The following is a 15,077-nucleotide window of genomic DNA, read 5'->3' as shown; positions in this document are numbered from 1 at the left end:
CTTGAGCAGGTACACCTAGAACAAGGTGCACAGGAATGTGTCCAGGTCAGTGTTGAATATCTCCAGGGAAGGAGACTCCACAACATCCCTGGGCAGCCTGTTCCACTGCTCTGTCACTCTCACAGGAAAGAAGTTTTTCCTCATGTTTAGCTGATACTTCCCATGTTCCAACTTGTGCCCATTGCCCTTGTCCTGTCACTGGGCACCACTGAAAAGAGTCCAGTCCCATCTTCTTGACACCCGCCCTCTAGATACTTACAAGTATTGATAAGATCCCCCTCATTCTCCTCTTCTCCAGACTAAACAAACCCAGGTCTTTCAGCCTTTCCTCATAAGGGAGATGCTCCAGTCCCCTGATCATCTTCGTAGCTCTCTGCTGGACTTGCTCAAGCAGTTCCCTGTCCTTCTTAAACCGGGGGGGCCCAAAACTGTGTACAGAACTCCAAATGCAGTCCCACTAGGGCAGAAGCAAGGGGCAGGACAACCTCCCTCATCCTGCTTGCCACACTCCTTTTAATGCAGCCCAGGATACCATTGGCCTTCTTGACCATAAGGGCACAGTGCTGGCTCATGGTCAGCTTGCTGTCCACCAGCACTCCCAGGTCCTTCTCAACAAAGCCTCTTTCCAGTAGGTCAACCCCCAACCTGTACTGGTGCGTGGGGTTGTTCCTCCCCAGGTGCAGGACCTTACACTTGCTTTTGTTGAATTTCATGAAGTTCCCCTTGGCCCAGTTCTCCAGCCTGTCCAGGTCTCGCTGAATGGCAGCACAGCTTTCCAGTGTATCAGCCACTCCTCCCAGCTTGGTATCATCAGCAAACTTGCTGAGGGTATGCTCTGTCCCTTTGTCCAGGTCATTGATGTAATATATTGAACAGGACTGGACCCAGCACAGACCCCTGGGGAACACCACTAGTAACTAGCCTCCAACTAGACTTGAACCTGAAGGTGCAGCAATCACATTCTTGTCCACCTCTATGAACTGGAACTGACTAGAACAAGTCATAAAAATTGTATCAGAACATGCAGCGAACAATGCTAAATTGCTTAAGGAAATAACAGAATTGTCCCTTTAAAGGTTAATTGTAGACCTGCCAGCTGAGTGACCTACATTTGCCTGGTCACAACATCTGTGAGAGGGGGGCAAAAGTAATACTTTCAAGAAGGAAATTCTGTTTTGACGTTAAGAGATACCATTCCTTTCCCTTGCTTACAGGCCTAGAAATGCAAACCAACCCTACACAGGGTACAAAGCAGCACAGCAGACTTTCACAGCAGCTGCTGGCAGCAGAATAAAGACCACAGAGCTATAGCCACATGAGAAATTGATTTTTTTTATTATTATTTCCTCAGTGCAAATCTTTCCTCTCCTTCTTCTTCCAAATACAAAAAGAGTTTTAGGGAAACCCTTTCCTTATTAACATATTTCTTTAAACTTGTACTCTTTATGCAAGCCTGCTTTACGTATTTCATTATTCTGGTGATTAATTTTTTTTTTTTCCTGTTGCTAAGAACCACATAAAAAGTACACATCACGCTTACAGAAGTGGACACAGAAATTGCCGCTCCACCATGAAAGTCCACTTCACCAAAACAGAGAACAGGAAATGCAGCATTTAAGAAATATTAAAGCCTAGTCCATGAATCATATTTTATTTTTTCTCTCTTAAAGCATGTTATCCTTTTGCATGCCCTTATTACTTTTCCATATGTGCCTCCCTATAGAGGCATCTAAATGCTTTGATATCTTTTCACTATCTCCTCATTCCTGTTTGTTCTTCTTGTTTGGTATGCTCCACACATTTTATCTAGGTAAAATAAAAACCTAGCTGTGCTAATGGGAAATCAACTCTTCAGACCTGAGAAGAGCTCTCTTACCTTTTCCAGCAGACAACCCAGAGAATCATCAGCTTTCTTTTTGTGTTTCCATCCTCATTGTAGTGACTATCATTTCCTAATACATTTCAGTTACTCAAGAACTATACTTACAGCAATATGATAAAAAGGGGAGCACTTAAACTTAATTAAGGTTCTAATTATGGGTACCTCAAATCTCCCTCTCCCTGAGCTTAATGTGCAGCCCTGGTTTCTAAAGCCTAACTGAATCACATATGAACTAACTTTCAAAAGGTGAAAATGTGAATATCCTCTTCACAGACAAGGTAGGTCAAAATTTATTATAAATAAATTATATTTTGAGTTTTGCTAAAGAAACTGAACAGTTCGTTGTCAGGTGCCTGGAAGCAGACAGAGAACTTTTCCACTTGTTGCTAAATGATACAAACATGTTTAGATGCTTTGAAGGACTGCTATTGCTGTCAAAAATGTATTTGCCCTGGCAGCCACCCAATATCATCTTACCATGCTATCAAATGTGAGCTTATCTCAGTCACAAATGTCCATGCCTCTTTTATTGTTTTATGGAAGTCTGCTAAAATTACAGCTTTTATATAAAGTCCAGTACAGTGAATAGGAATACCCAAAAAAGTTTCCACTGGCTGTACCTAGTGTAAAAACACAGATGATATTTTTTTTAATAGCCTGATACCAATTTCCAATATCACCCATTTAGTGAACATTGAACACTGCTCTACAGTACAAAAATGATGTCTAGAATAACTTACATTTTGAAATCCATTTTCCATCTATCTTATAGGACCAGTAACATCCTTTGTAAAGAAGGTTTGTGCTCTGGATTTTTTAAATTAAGGAAAACTGTTAGGTCTGCCATTCTAATAAATTCATTTTCAAATAACATTTTTTGTTCTTGTTCTGTTTTTACAGTCACCACCAAAGAATCTGAAAGTTATGCAATGTAACAGGCTTTAAAGCCACCAGGGACCCTCTTAACACAAGATGGAAATAACTTATTACGCAAATAAGATTAAAACGCTGACCTTGAATCCACAGTCTTTTGCCAAGAGGCAGCGTGCGTGTGGGTGGAAAAATCAACTGTGGTACAGAAGCTTGCATTGTGCTTAGGAAAGCACAAGAATTTTCAAAAGCAAAGGCCTCCATCACACAGGAAACTGGAGGCACAACGGACATTATGATTATTTTAATATTTCACATGGCAAGGCATTTATTAGGACATAACATAGCTTCGCTTCTGCACACAGTCAATATTATTTTCTGCTCATTGTCCTCTCATGTTCCAGCCATAACTGCAGTGATTGTTTCAAACTGTTCCAGTCTCTCCTGGCCTGCAGAGGCCACCACAGCAGCAAGGCATAGCCTGTGGGGATGGAAGCCCAGCTGTGCCAGCAGCCTGGCAGCAGGTCTGCTGCAGAGGCCAGGCCAGCTGGGATTCCCTTGGAGACCGAGGGTGCCAAGGGGCTGGAGCAAACAGACTTTGAATGACTTTGTGCTGACAGTTCAAGGCCAGACTTCCAATATTAGTAATAACCCAGCTATGTACTACAACCTATATCTGTTACACTGCACAACTAAGAACAGAACTGCATTACAGTAAATGATTAAGTAGGAAAACAGAAAAAAGAAATTATGACTTCTGGCTCAATGGAATCGTGTTAACACTGCTACTAGAAGCCTGCTTCTGGTGTTCTCTGAATTTTTATAAGATCATCAGTGCTATATTGAAGTTAAACTCAATAGGTCAAGGCTATTAATTTGCATAGGTTTGAAAGACAGACAAAGCAGGGATTAAAGGAAATGACCAACACCTAGGAAGATCAACATCTGAACAGCTGGTCCCGCTTTTTTAAATTTATGCTTCACTGAGACAAACAGGATGCTAACAGGTTAATTTCTATTTTCAAATATTCTTTTGGATGGAGAGAGTTTCTTGCAGGGGCTGAGGATGTCTTTACCACCAGCAACAGAGTCCAGCCTGACTGGAATAAGACAGTAGGAATATTGCCTCAAGGTAACATCCCTTTTGTTTGTTTGGGTCGGCAAGATGTCTTTAAGAAGGGAATTACAGTTGACTACTTCACCTAAGAATCTTAAAGAAGCAGATGATATGAAGGAGGGGGTTTTGGTTTTTGTTTTTTTGGTTCTTTGTTTGTTTGTTTGTTCTGGGTATTTTGTTAACTACCCTCAAAAAAATCTCTCCATGCATCTCCCAGAAGAGGGCTGAGAGGGAAAGTACCCGAGAACTGCTGGAATCCATATTCTGAGGAAAGACAGACAGAATAGAGATGTTTCAGGAACACTCCCTCCCAGGGGATCTCCACGCCTGTTCTCCTCAGTTTCCAACCTGGAAACACATCTATTTTCCTTTCATACACATACAAAAAACTGATAGATTGGCATTTAAGAAGAGAGAAAGCGTTCCTTCAGAAACTGGAGAAATTGGAATTCACTGTAACAGCACGGTTTGACCCAGCCTTAAAGACTGAACAGCTAATGCTATGAAACGGATATAAACATAATCAGTTTTTAAAATATTCAATGTATTAAACAACCACATTTTTTAGTTTTGTCAAACAGGAAATTTTGCTGAAAGAGGTGGTAGAAAACAAAAAAGGGAAAAGAGAAAACATAAAGCCCATAAATAGAAACTCTCTGGAAAACACAAAACAAACCTAGAGTTTTGACTAGGAAAAAAGTGAACAGACAGTTGGCCATTCTTTATGAAAAGAAATTTGATGAACTTTTTTTTTCAATCAATTAAAATCAGAAGGGCTGTTGAAGTTAAGAAACCAATTATAGAGCTGTTACTTGTTCTGATCTTTATTATTACGGTGAAGATGGAAATGTCAAATGAGAGTGTAGCAGTAAAGGAAAAATATCTCAATAAATTGTAAAACAAATCTTAAAGGAGAATACAGTAATCTGCCTAGCACAATTGTAGAATATCTGTCCTTGGGTATTACCATGTAAGTAGTCAACAGGGAGGATAACCTTCCACAGAAGATGGTAAACATTGTAAAAGTCAGTCTAAGTCTTTCATAACTTTTCCATAAGTATTAAAAAATATCAACTCTAATCTGACACGTCATGCTTAAGTTACATCATTCATAGCAAGAATAAAATGTGTGTGTAGACACATACCTCTTTTCAGGCTTGGCGTTCTGCCTCTGGGACTGAGAATGCCTGCTGCCCCTCAATGCTCCTCTGCTCAAATGGCTGTTATTATGGCCTCCGGAAGACGCAGAGGCCCAAAGGCCAGCCCAAAGCTGCTCTTCATTCCTATGGAGTGGCACAGATGTACGGATGGCAGAAATGACATGGCCAGGATAAGCACTCAGCGAGTCCTCGTGGTGTCGGTAATTCTGATGAGCAAGAGTTCTCTCCGAGGCTGGGTACTGCTGCCCTGGCCTGCGGTAGCCCCTTTCACGGTAATAGGCTGGGAGGCAGGGCCGCGTTTGCTCCATCACACCGCCACTGCAGCTCCGAGAGCAGGCAGACCAGGGGCCCCAGCTTCCCCACATGCCTGGGATTCCTGCACTGCTATCCTCAGATGCATCTGTCTGTTTTTCTATCCTCTGGGGAACCTGTAGACACAACAGATTGACTTAGGAATAAGAATTCACACTGTAAGGCAAGGAGAGCACTAATAACCTTTTTAAGCCATTCACTCTGCAGTCACGAGGGAAACTGAATGATAGAGGAAGCAATTTGTCTTACTCATTCCCAGTCAAACAGCTGCCTATTCTGCCAGTATAGAAGAAGGTCTACAGCCAATTCAGACCAAAAGTATTGTTTGGACTACCTGTATAGGAGCAGATTTTCTTTAGGTCTCAGCAATAGGAAACATTGCGTAATGCAAAGCTTGGAAATGTGGACACTGAAAACTGTTAAAATATTGGCAAAGTCAGGAAGTAAGGTCATTTTGGTGACTAACTTGGTTCAGCAGACACTGACTGCTCTCTTCCACTCTGATTCCTCAACAACGGAGATTGCTGCTACTGGTTGCAATAATATTCAGGAACTCACACCTAATGTGGAACTTTTTAGAAAAGCAATAACATAAGGGACAGGCTGATTTCCAACCAGCCAAAAATACTGTTAACTCCTATATTACCACTGTTGCCCCAACCCCCATCTTAATTGTTCAAGGAGAAAAAGTTATTCAGCATGACCCATCCAATCCTACATTCACAGAAATCTCCATCAAATTCAGTAAAAGACAGGACAAATTGTTGGTCTTGGGTGTTCAGCGCCACTTAGCCCACACTCAGCATTCAGCAGCACAGGGAAAGCAAAACTAAGAACCACCCCAAAGAGAGGTTTTTTTTTTTCCTTGAAGGAAGCTAGGTAGGAAGGATTAGGAAAGACAGGGATTGTTACTGTAAGGAGAGCTAACTCCTCCAGCTGTGTGCCAAATATTTGGATATCCTCACCTTGGGGTTGGCAAGGTATCAGCACAGCCTAGAAGTTACAATCACCCATCGCCATCTCCCTGTGGACTTGTGCCCCAAGCTTTACCCATTCCTGGAGCTAGATATAGTCAGGATTTCTCAGTGTTTTGCATTGGGCAGAGTACTCAACTTTGTCACACAGAAATTAGATCCATTTTCATTAAATGCATAGTTTTTCTATTGCTTCTCTTGTCCAACTGGCTGAATGACAAGTTTTCAAAGCAGGCTTCCAATGTCTGATTCTCACAGTTATTAATATGCAGAACATTCTTTTAAATGAGCATCCTTTAATAGTTTATTTACATTCTGAATAACCTTTGTACCAACAAGCACACACATACAAGCCTATCAATTCAATTAGGAGACAAAAAAGGCACTGTCCACAAACAAATGCCTGCCATACCTCAGCAGCCCTATTCAAGTCTGTAGCTACCTCATAATGAGATTTGGGACGACAGCCTTGCCTGTCTGTATGTCAGTTCTCCCCGCTTCAAAGGTTGAAGTCCTAAACACGTAACTTCCATTAACAATTCTGCCTCAAACATTATTGTATAATAGCAAAAGATTAGCACCTACATGCTTTGTCTCCAGTCACAGATAACATGCGCAGGCACTAACTGAACTGCAAACCACCTATGCCAGTGAGCATACAGTACTGATCAGCTAGCTATAAACGTGGCAGGCTTTGGTGGAATGCGGTTTGCAAACATGGGTTGAATACACCATTACTACATAATCTGACACTGCATCCCTCCTCCTCCTCCTCCTCTCCCTTTAAAAATTACCCATAGAACAGCACGCTTTCTAAAGAGAAGAGTTTGAGCCTGCACTGGGGAACAAGTGAAATGCATACTGAATTCTCCGTTACAAGTCAAGTCATGAAAGTAACTTCTTTAACAGCATCACATAGCCTGCAAAAGGGAGACATCATCTAACCCATTTAACCTACTTTCCCATAGTTCATGATTGATTCCTTCTCTAGGTGACTTAGAAATCTTTTTGACAGTGCATTTAGTTATAATGAATATTACTATCTACTGCAAGTTAATCAACAACCAAATATTTTGCTCTGCAAATGCAATCTACTTTTCCCCTTAATTATACCCCCTAATTCTAGCCCTTTCTGTGTTTCCTATACATGTTTCATTTATTTGGCAGGACAAGGTTTGTAAGTGGAAGCAATACATTTCACTAGGTACAGTTGTATAGCAAACAAAGTAAAGAAAAGCAGGACAAGCTTTCAGATGTGCAAGTGCCTCCAATTTCTACATCTGCACTAACTCCTAACAAGCTGCTATCAAAGATTCTTTAAATCTGAAATTTTCTTCATAATGACTGTTATGCACCAACTATTTTCCAATCTGTCACCTTCCTAATGGTGAGTGTGGCAAACTGAAATTGGGGCTAGATTTTTAGAAGAGTAGTTGCAGGGTCACTCTTCCTCCTTTACGTATCATCACTCTGCAGCCTTTTCTGTTCTTTTTCCCCAGTTTCCTTTTAATTTGCTAGTTTGCTACTTTTGTAACCAGGACGCACATTACATTCAGGTTTTATTCTGACAGCCATCTTTTTCAAACTAGGCAGAGTTTCTAAAACAGTTTGTTGGGTTTGTTTGTTTTTTTCCAAAAATATCATTCATATATAGAATAAATATATACAGTCAGTGTGTGAAAAATATAAAAATACTAAAACACCAGAAAGTAAGTGCCTGATTTACCTCAATTATCCTGGCTAAACTGAAAACAAAAAGCCAGAAAAACACCCTTATTTTAAGTGGTCACAAATCATCTGATTGAATCAGAACCTGTTAGAAGCTCAGAACTTCTCAATATTGGGATCATTGATTTAGAAATAATATAAGAGAAAAACATCAATACCAGCCCAAAGTCTGTTTTGCGCACAGTGAAGCAGATAAGAGAATTCCCCAAAATCTTAAAGAAAATACCATTGTGGGCAGGCAGTCTATGGAACAATGTCATTTCAATCTTATTTTTTATCTTTCTAAAAGATACTAAGAATCCCTCTGTTTCTTGGAGGTTTGGTTTTCCCCCCCCCTGTTTCCTGGGTTTTGTTTGTTTATAAATTGGCTTGTTGTAAAAGATCTGTAAGATAATATTTGTGATTTAAGTTACTGGTTTTGAACACCAAATAGAGCAAGCTAATAAACTTATTAAGACAACAGAAGTCAACACAGAAAAGAGGGAGATGTTTATCCACATGGCAGAGAAGGAAGCAAATTCCAATTCCTCTGTTTCCCTTCATTTTCCGCAGGTCCATGCAACATGCATCATATATGCTTCCTTGGGTTAACTAATCAAGTTAAGAAAGACAATTAAAAACATGTCATTAAAATCCTCTCTCAAACATGCAACTCCCATGGATTTAAATGGTAACTAGATGTTGGTTTTGTTCTGCATACAAAACCTTCAATACTGATTCCATGCAGAACTAAATAAATGCACAGTGAAAATTTAAGTCCATGGAGTTTAATTCTAAATACAGAACTAAAATTCCATAACTAGCATTCAACATTACCATGAATTGTAGAGGAACTACAGTGCAATTAAGTTTGTTTGATTTTAAATATTTCACACACATTTTACTTATCTTCAGTGCAACAGGCATGATTACGTAGATTACACAGTTACAAAAACTCTGTATATGATGGGTAATAAATTGAAAAAGACTGAAAGCAGAATACTTTAGAATGCTATGTCTCCTGCTTCCTTAATTACATCCACTATTGTTTATGTTCTGAGAAAAAAAAAAATCTCTTTATATTCTTTACTTGCTTACCTCCAAATTTTAAGGATTTCAGAAATTTAAAGTTACCTTACAGAATTTTAACATCTTTAGTAGCTTTTAGGTAGACTAATTCTCCATTAAAACACTGCCTAATGCAATAGTGGTCATTCCTGTAGCTTTAGACTTCTGACAAGCATTAAGTCTTTCCTCACTTTTACTGTATTACAACCTTAGATCTTACTGAATTAAACACACTACCAGTAGGTTGACATAGACTGTATTTTAAATAGAACTATAGTTCATCTTGAATTCATATAATTCAGCAATCACTCTGATCCTGAATCAAAAATTCCAGCAAAAACTAGCATTGCGCAAGCGATTGAAATACAATGCAAATTTCTAGTACGACCTCTGTTCAGAATTTAGAAATAAGATATCCATGAGGGGATGTCAGCAGCGGTTGTTGAAACTATACTATGTAAGAATGTCCCTGAAGAGGAAATATCTCTTGAACTGAAAGCCACAAATATTACAAATGTAATTAGTTGTGCATGAAGACAATGACTGACAATGCAGTACTGATCTGACAAACACTGATATTAAATACTGCAGGATACTTCATCCTATACTCTCTGGTGACCCATAACAGGACCCAAGGGAATGGCAGAAAGATGTGCCAGGGGAGGTTTAGGTTGGATATTAGGAAAAGGTTCTAAAGGCTCTTCACCCCAAGGGTGGTGGAGCACTGGAACAGACTCCCCAGGAAGGTAGTCACAGCGCCAAGCATGACAATGTTCAAGAAGCAATTGGACAATGCCATCAGAGATATGGTGTGACTTTTGGGGTTGTCCTGTGCAGGGACACGAGTTGTACTTGATGATCCTTGTGGGTCCCTTCCAACTCAGGGAATTCTATGATTCTATTAAACTATGGCTTACATACATATTAACTCTTCAGAAAAGTAGAAAGAAAAGTGGATAAATCAGAGGCCCATTTAACCCAGTATTATATTTCTGACTGTGTGGAAGAACCAAAGGTTTAGGGAATGGTACAAGAACCGAGACACATTCAGAGACATCCACAGACCCTCTGCTTCCAGCTAATCAGTAATTTAAGTTCCTCCATCAGCTAAACACCATATTCAAATTGTTTTTCATACCCCCTACTGGACTTAATCTCCATGAAATACAATTAATACCTTTTTTAGCGTATTTCCAATCTTGGCTTCCAAAAGATTGTGCTTTTTACATTGAAAAAGTGCTTCCTTTTCCTCTGGTTAAACCTGCAGCCTGATAATTTCACTGTGCCTCCCAAATTTTTTCATTGTGATAAATGAACAGTGATCATTCTGTATTCTCCTTCACCAAATCATGATGTTTGACTGACACAACCCAATTCTAGGATCTCTCTCTGAAATTCAGCAGTCCTAATCTGTTCAACCTCCTTTTGTAAGGAAAACAGGCCGGAATTTGGACCGTCCTCGTTCTCAGCACCTTTTCCACACACCTACATTTTGCCATGGGTGTGCAATGCTGCATACAGTACTCCAAATGTGAATTAACAACAGGCTTTCACACTAATAATGTTCATAATAGTTGGTGACAGTGTATACCTTTTAACCAGCTACGTAAATAAGCAAGTTGCTATAGCCACAGCCAATGTTACTAAGTATTTTGCAGATCCTGAGCCTGTTAGTCCAAACTCAAAACTGAAAAGGGATACAAGACAGTGGCAAGCCTTAAACCTAGAGATATCTAAATCAAATCAGACATGTCAGGTTTTCTTCAACTTCAGTTTAATACAATAATGTTATATTTCATAGATTTAATTTCTAACATGTTATGTAGTAATTCTTTTTTCCTGGTTAAATGCCCTGATTTTAAATGGATTCATGAACAAATTGACTACATCATATTCCTAATTATACATCTGAAAAGGATGTAACAGGCATGAATGTACATTTTGCATAGCTTCATGGTATTACTTTCACCCAAAGGAAAAGAAATTGTATCCAGAAGAACATTTTATCACCTGCTCACAAAAATGCTAGCAGTGTAATTCACGAAGTAAACTCACGTTCATGTGCTGGATGCAAAGTGGAATTAACAGAAGCCAGCATGCCATTTTTATTTTAAACTACTACTATCGTATTTGTCCTGTGCTTCCCAGGGGGAAGAGTCCTAATCCTGTTAATATTCCTCGACACCCTTGAGGCTTTAGGCATTTTTTCATTGTCCCTTCCACGGTCGTCCTTCTTGTTACACCACACGATAACCCACGCAATGACACCAAACTATCACCATCATTACTGAATGAGTGTCAAGGCACTTGGAAAACATGACCTCTTCTTATTTATTCATTACCCAAGGGTCACACCTCCTTTATTTTATAGTTCTGACTGATCAGAGATTTTGCTAGGGCAAAGCCTGTCACAAAAGATGTGCATGCAGCTTTTATCACAGCCAGGCTCAGCCTGACTAGGGATTGAAAAAGCCAGTATAATAGTATATTGTTATTATTAAAAATGCATATGTCATACTTGGGATGAGATGAACACAGTATACTTCATGAACATTCACCATCTTGTTATACAATCGACCAATGATCAATCCCACAAAGTAAGAGCTAGTCTTCGCCCTCTTAAAATTTCAAGAGTGTAAAAACAAAAGCAGGGAGACTCAGAGAAACTAGAACTGAACTGCAGTTCAGAGCACAGCATGCCAAACTTTGAATGGGCTGAGAAAATTATAGTTCAGTTTTAGAACCTGTTCAAGTGTAACATTATCATATTTCCCTGCTAGTGTTGTAAACATACCTATGGAACTGGTTTAATTCTTTCACCAGTCTAAGCGTCTTAAAGGAATATTCTTCCAGTATTAGCTCAGCTGATTTTTGATAAAGGCCATACCTATATAGCCACAACAATTTCCCAGCAGAAAGTCTTTAGAGTCCATTTTATAGAAGTTCATTTGCAAGCAACCATATTTTTATGCCTCTTACAAGAAACATGGAACATTGGTGGTTCGATAAAAAACAATCTACCAAAAACCCCCTCAAACTTGCAGATAACAACGAACATCTCTCAAGGCTAGCAGAAAAATGGAGCAGAGCCCAAACAAAACATCATGACACAATGTGTACATGTCTGCCTGGTTAGTATGCTCAGCTATTTTAATCCTTCAGTGCATTTTGGAAGCCTTTATTCAGAGATTTAGTAAACCGTTTGAATTTTACAGTACATGGTAAGTGTAAATATTACCAGCTTAAATTATTTGGGTTTTCGTTCTTTGTATAAAAACTCTGTCTGAACATCTGTGCCTGTGAAGATTAAAGGGCTAAAAAGCCTGGAAGTAGAAGACCTTTGTATTCACAAAGCACTGAAGGGAGTTACAATGCCTGGACAGCTTAACTGCCCCTTCAACCAACTTTGACCACATCTGAAGAAACTTTAACATTATTTAAATAGCCTAGAAAGTAAACAGCTCTGAAAAATGTTCAGAACAGTTTTTGTGCCAACAGAGCTTGAAGCTTCCCTCCAAATTTGGCTAATTTTTTTTCCACACCAAGACCACCATTACGCTCTATGACCCTCATGTTTTAAGGCAGAGGTTTCTTTCCATTTTTCTGTGAGAACGTTAAGTACTTTCAAGTAAACTTCTACCAGTTCTATATAATCACTCCTTATCTACAGTAGGATTGCTTCTGATTTACAGTAAAGATTATAAGCATCAGGCCCTTACTATATCACAAATCAGGATTCTTTATTTTAATAAACTATTTCCTCATCATTAACTATCACCTGTGACCTAGGTCACTCAGCTTGTACTACCCTAGGCCTTTTCCAGGTCAATCATATTCAGCTGCAACAAAGATACTGCCATTCTATCATATTTCTACACTTAGAAAAATTCTTTGGGATCCGCATGTGGTGGAAATACAGATTTTATTTATTGACTGATTGGCAAAACACCTCTCAAGATCTTTCAGTGAGTCATCCACCCATCGCTCCAGAAGCAGGGAAGTCAAGCTGTCATAAAACAGAAAGCAACATTCCCTAACAGAACTCATCTCTGAATCCAAAAGCTTCTCATCTTTAGCATCACTCTGATTCAAAGTCTGGGACAGAACTAGCATGCAATGCACTGCCCTGATGGAAGATGAGAGCCTTATCTATGGCCTTGCAAGCTCACCTGCTCTGGAATCCAATTGGAACAAAGAGCCTTTCATTTTTTCCAGAGAAACACAGAATGAGCTTTAAGTCCCTCATGCTTTGCGCTTAAATAAGTCAGGGGATTTTTTATTTAAAGAAATAAATAGATAGATTCCGAGGTCCATGATAAAGCAGGTTAAAAATAACGAAACCATTGGCCTTGATTTTTTTAAAGAGTATATTTGCATACAATAATGTATCCTTATCTGTCTCCTTTCTCCAAAGAAGAATTTTATTTCCTAACCATTTTAATCCACAACATCAAGGACAGGGAATTAGTAACAAAGCAGAGATAGCAAGAAAATTCTTTCAGCTGTTGTTCTAAATATGTCACACTAAAAGGATAATTTTAAAGGAAAAGTGTTGGCATGGACTAAATCATCTCTCCTGTTTCCTAAAGATCCCTGTAATTAGAACAGCAACATCGTTAGACAGAAAGGCTGTATTTTACCAAAGTTTCAATGAATTAAACAGCATGCATACCCATAAAGCCAAGCAACTGTGCTGAAGGCAAGCAAATATACTGACCAGTGGAAAACCCCAAGAGAAATATGGACTACATTTCAGCTGGTTGTGTTTTATGGAACTGATGTGTACAAAAATGCAATAGTAATGGACAGCAGTTATCTTACAAACAAGAAAAACATTGCAAGAAAAAAAAAAAAGAGTGCAACACCTGCAAACACTTGTTGCAAGGAACACATACACAGCAGCTGCACACAGCGTGTATACAGGGTGACTAAACTCCTCTAGTAAAATTCAGTTTAATGTATGCAGCCCAGCAGGACAGAACCACAGTAACTTTGTAGAAGGCCTGTTAGCAAGAGCTGAGTTCCAGCTCAGCAAGTCCTGACAAGTTACACATTTCAGTCACTGTGAACCTTAGGACAGAGCGTCACCCTAGCTGGATTGCAAGAACACCACCTTCCATTACATGCTTCTGCTTCTCAGGATATGTAAAAGCATGGTGGTGATCAGCTGTGGTGGAGATCCCATGGTACTCCTTAGAACTATTAGGCATTAGCCCTGGTGTTTTGGCCAAAAGTCAAGCTTAGATATTAACTACTTTGACTAACTCCGACTTCCTCCAGTGTTTCAAGGATATAGTAGACTTGCTTCATGCTTCACATTTTACTCTATTGTAGTGTGTTCAGATGTATTAGGCAGCTGCATCCTTTTCAGTTAACAGAACAGTGACTTTTATAAGGTGTGGTAGGGTAAAAGAACAATGGAAATGAAAAGCATTGCCATTCACTGTCATTATTACAGTATAAATGAAGGTGTAGGATCACATTTATACACAGGATTTCCTATATGAATCCTAAAAATTATATCATAGATTTAGTAACCAAATTCTTATCACTTGAAATAGTGCTCATTAAAAAAAGGTATATCCCTCTCTGTACACTTTCCCTCTACCTTCCCATCATCCTCTTTCTGCAGCCCAGTAAAAGGAATCATTCCTAGCATCTTAAGCCCTCTGCGGTGTCCTGGAGCAAGCAAGCAAGACTGCCAGCAAAAGCAAAGATGGAAGGACAGAAAGATGAAAAGAAATCAGTGGTCTACTTGATTTTTTCAAAGACAGTGGAAAGCAAGACCAAAACTAGTCTCCTTGCTTTTGCCCTTCAACATAAGTAGTCCAATTAATATAAGAATATGCCAGAATACCTTTTAAGTTTTACCATTTCATTTTACTTGTCACAAAAAACGTTCCGTTCCCAGGACAAGCTTCCGGAAAGTACATGACTGGCCAGAAAAAGGTCTATCCCACAACAAACAAATGTAGATGTTAAGCAAT

The 15,077-nt window shown here is 39.3% G+C and overlaps 1 protein-coding gene across 2 annotated transcripts in view; it reads right to left on the bottom strand.

Moving 5' to 3' along the window:
* Positions 1-15,077, bottom strand: part of THSD4 (thrombospondin type 1 domain containing 4) — a 349,965-nt gene that overhangs the window by 305,096 nt on the left and 29,792 nt on the right. For both annotated transcript variants that reach the window (XM_075100208.1, XM_075100207.1), the window contains exon 4: positions 5,015-5,457. In XM_075100208.1, the coding sequence (XP_074956309.1) occupies positions 5,015-5,457 (443 nt within the window). The remainder of the gene's footprint in view (positions 1-5,014; positions 5,458-15,077) is intronic.

The sequence above is a fragment of the Phalacrocorax aristotelis genome, chromosome 7 (genome assembly GCF_949628215.1).
Source record: "Phalacrocorax aristotelis chromosome 7, bGulAri2.1, whole genome shotgun sequence".
Classification (NCBI taxonomy): Eukaryota; Metazoa; Chordata; class Aves; order Suliformes; family Phalacrocoracidae; genus Phalacrocorax; species Phalacrocorax aristotelis.
The sequence above is the reverse complement of the archived record's forward strand: the minus strand, read 5'-3'. Positions and strand labels throughout refer to the sequence as shown.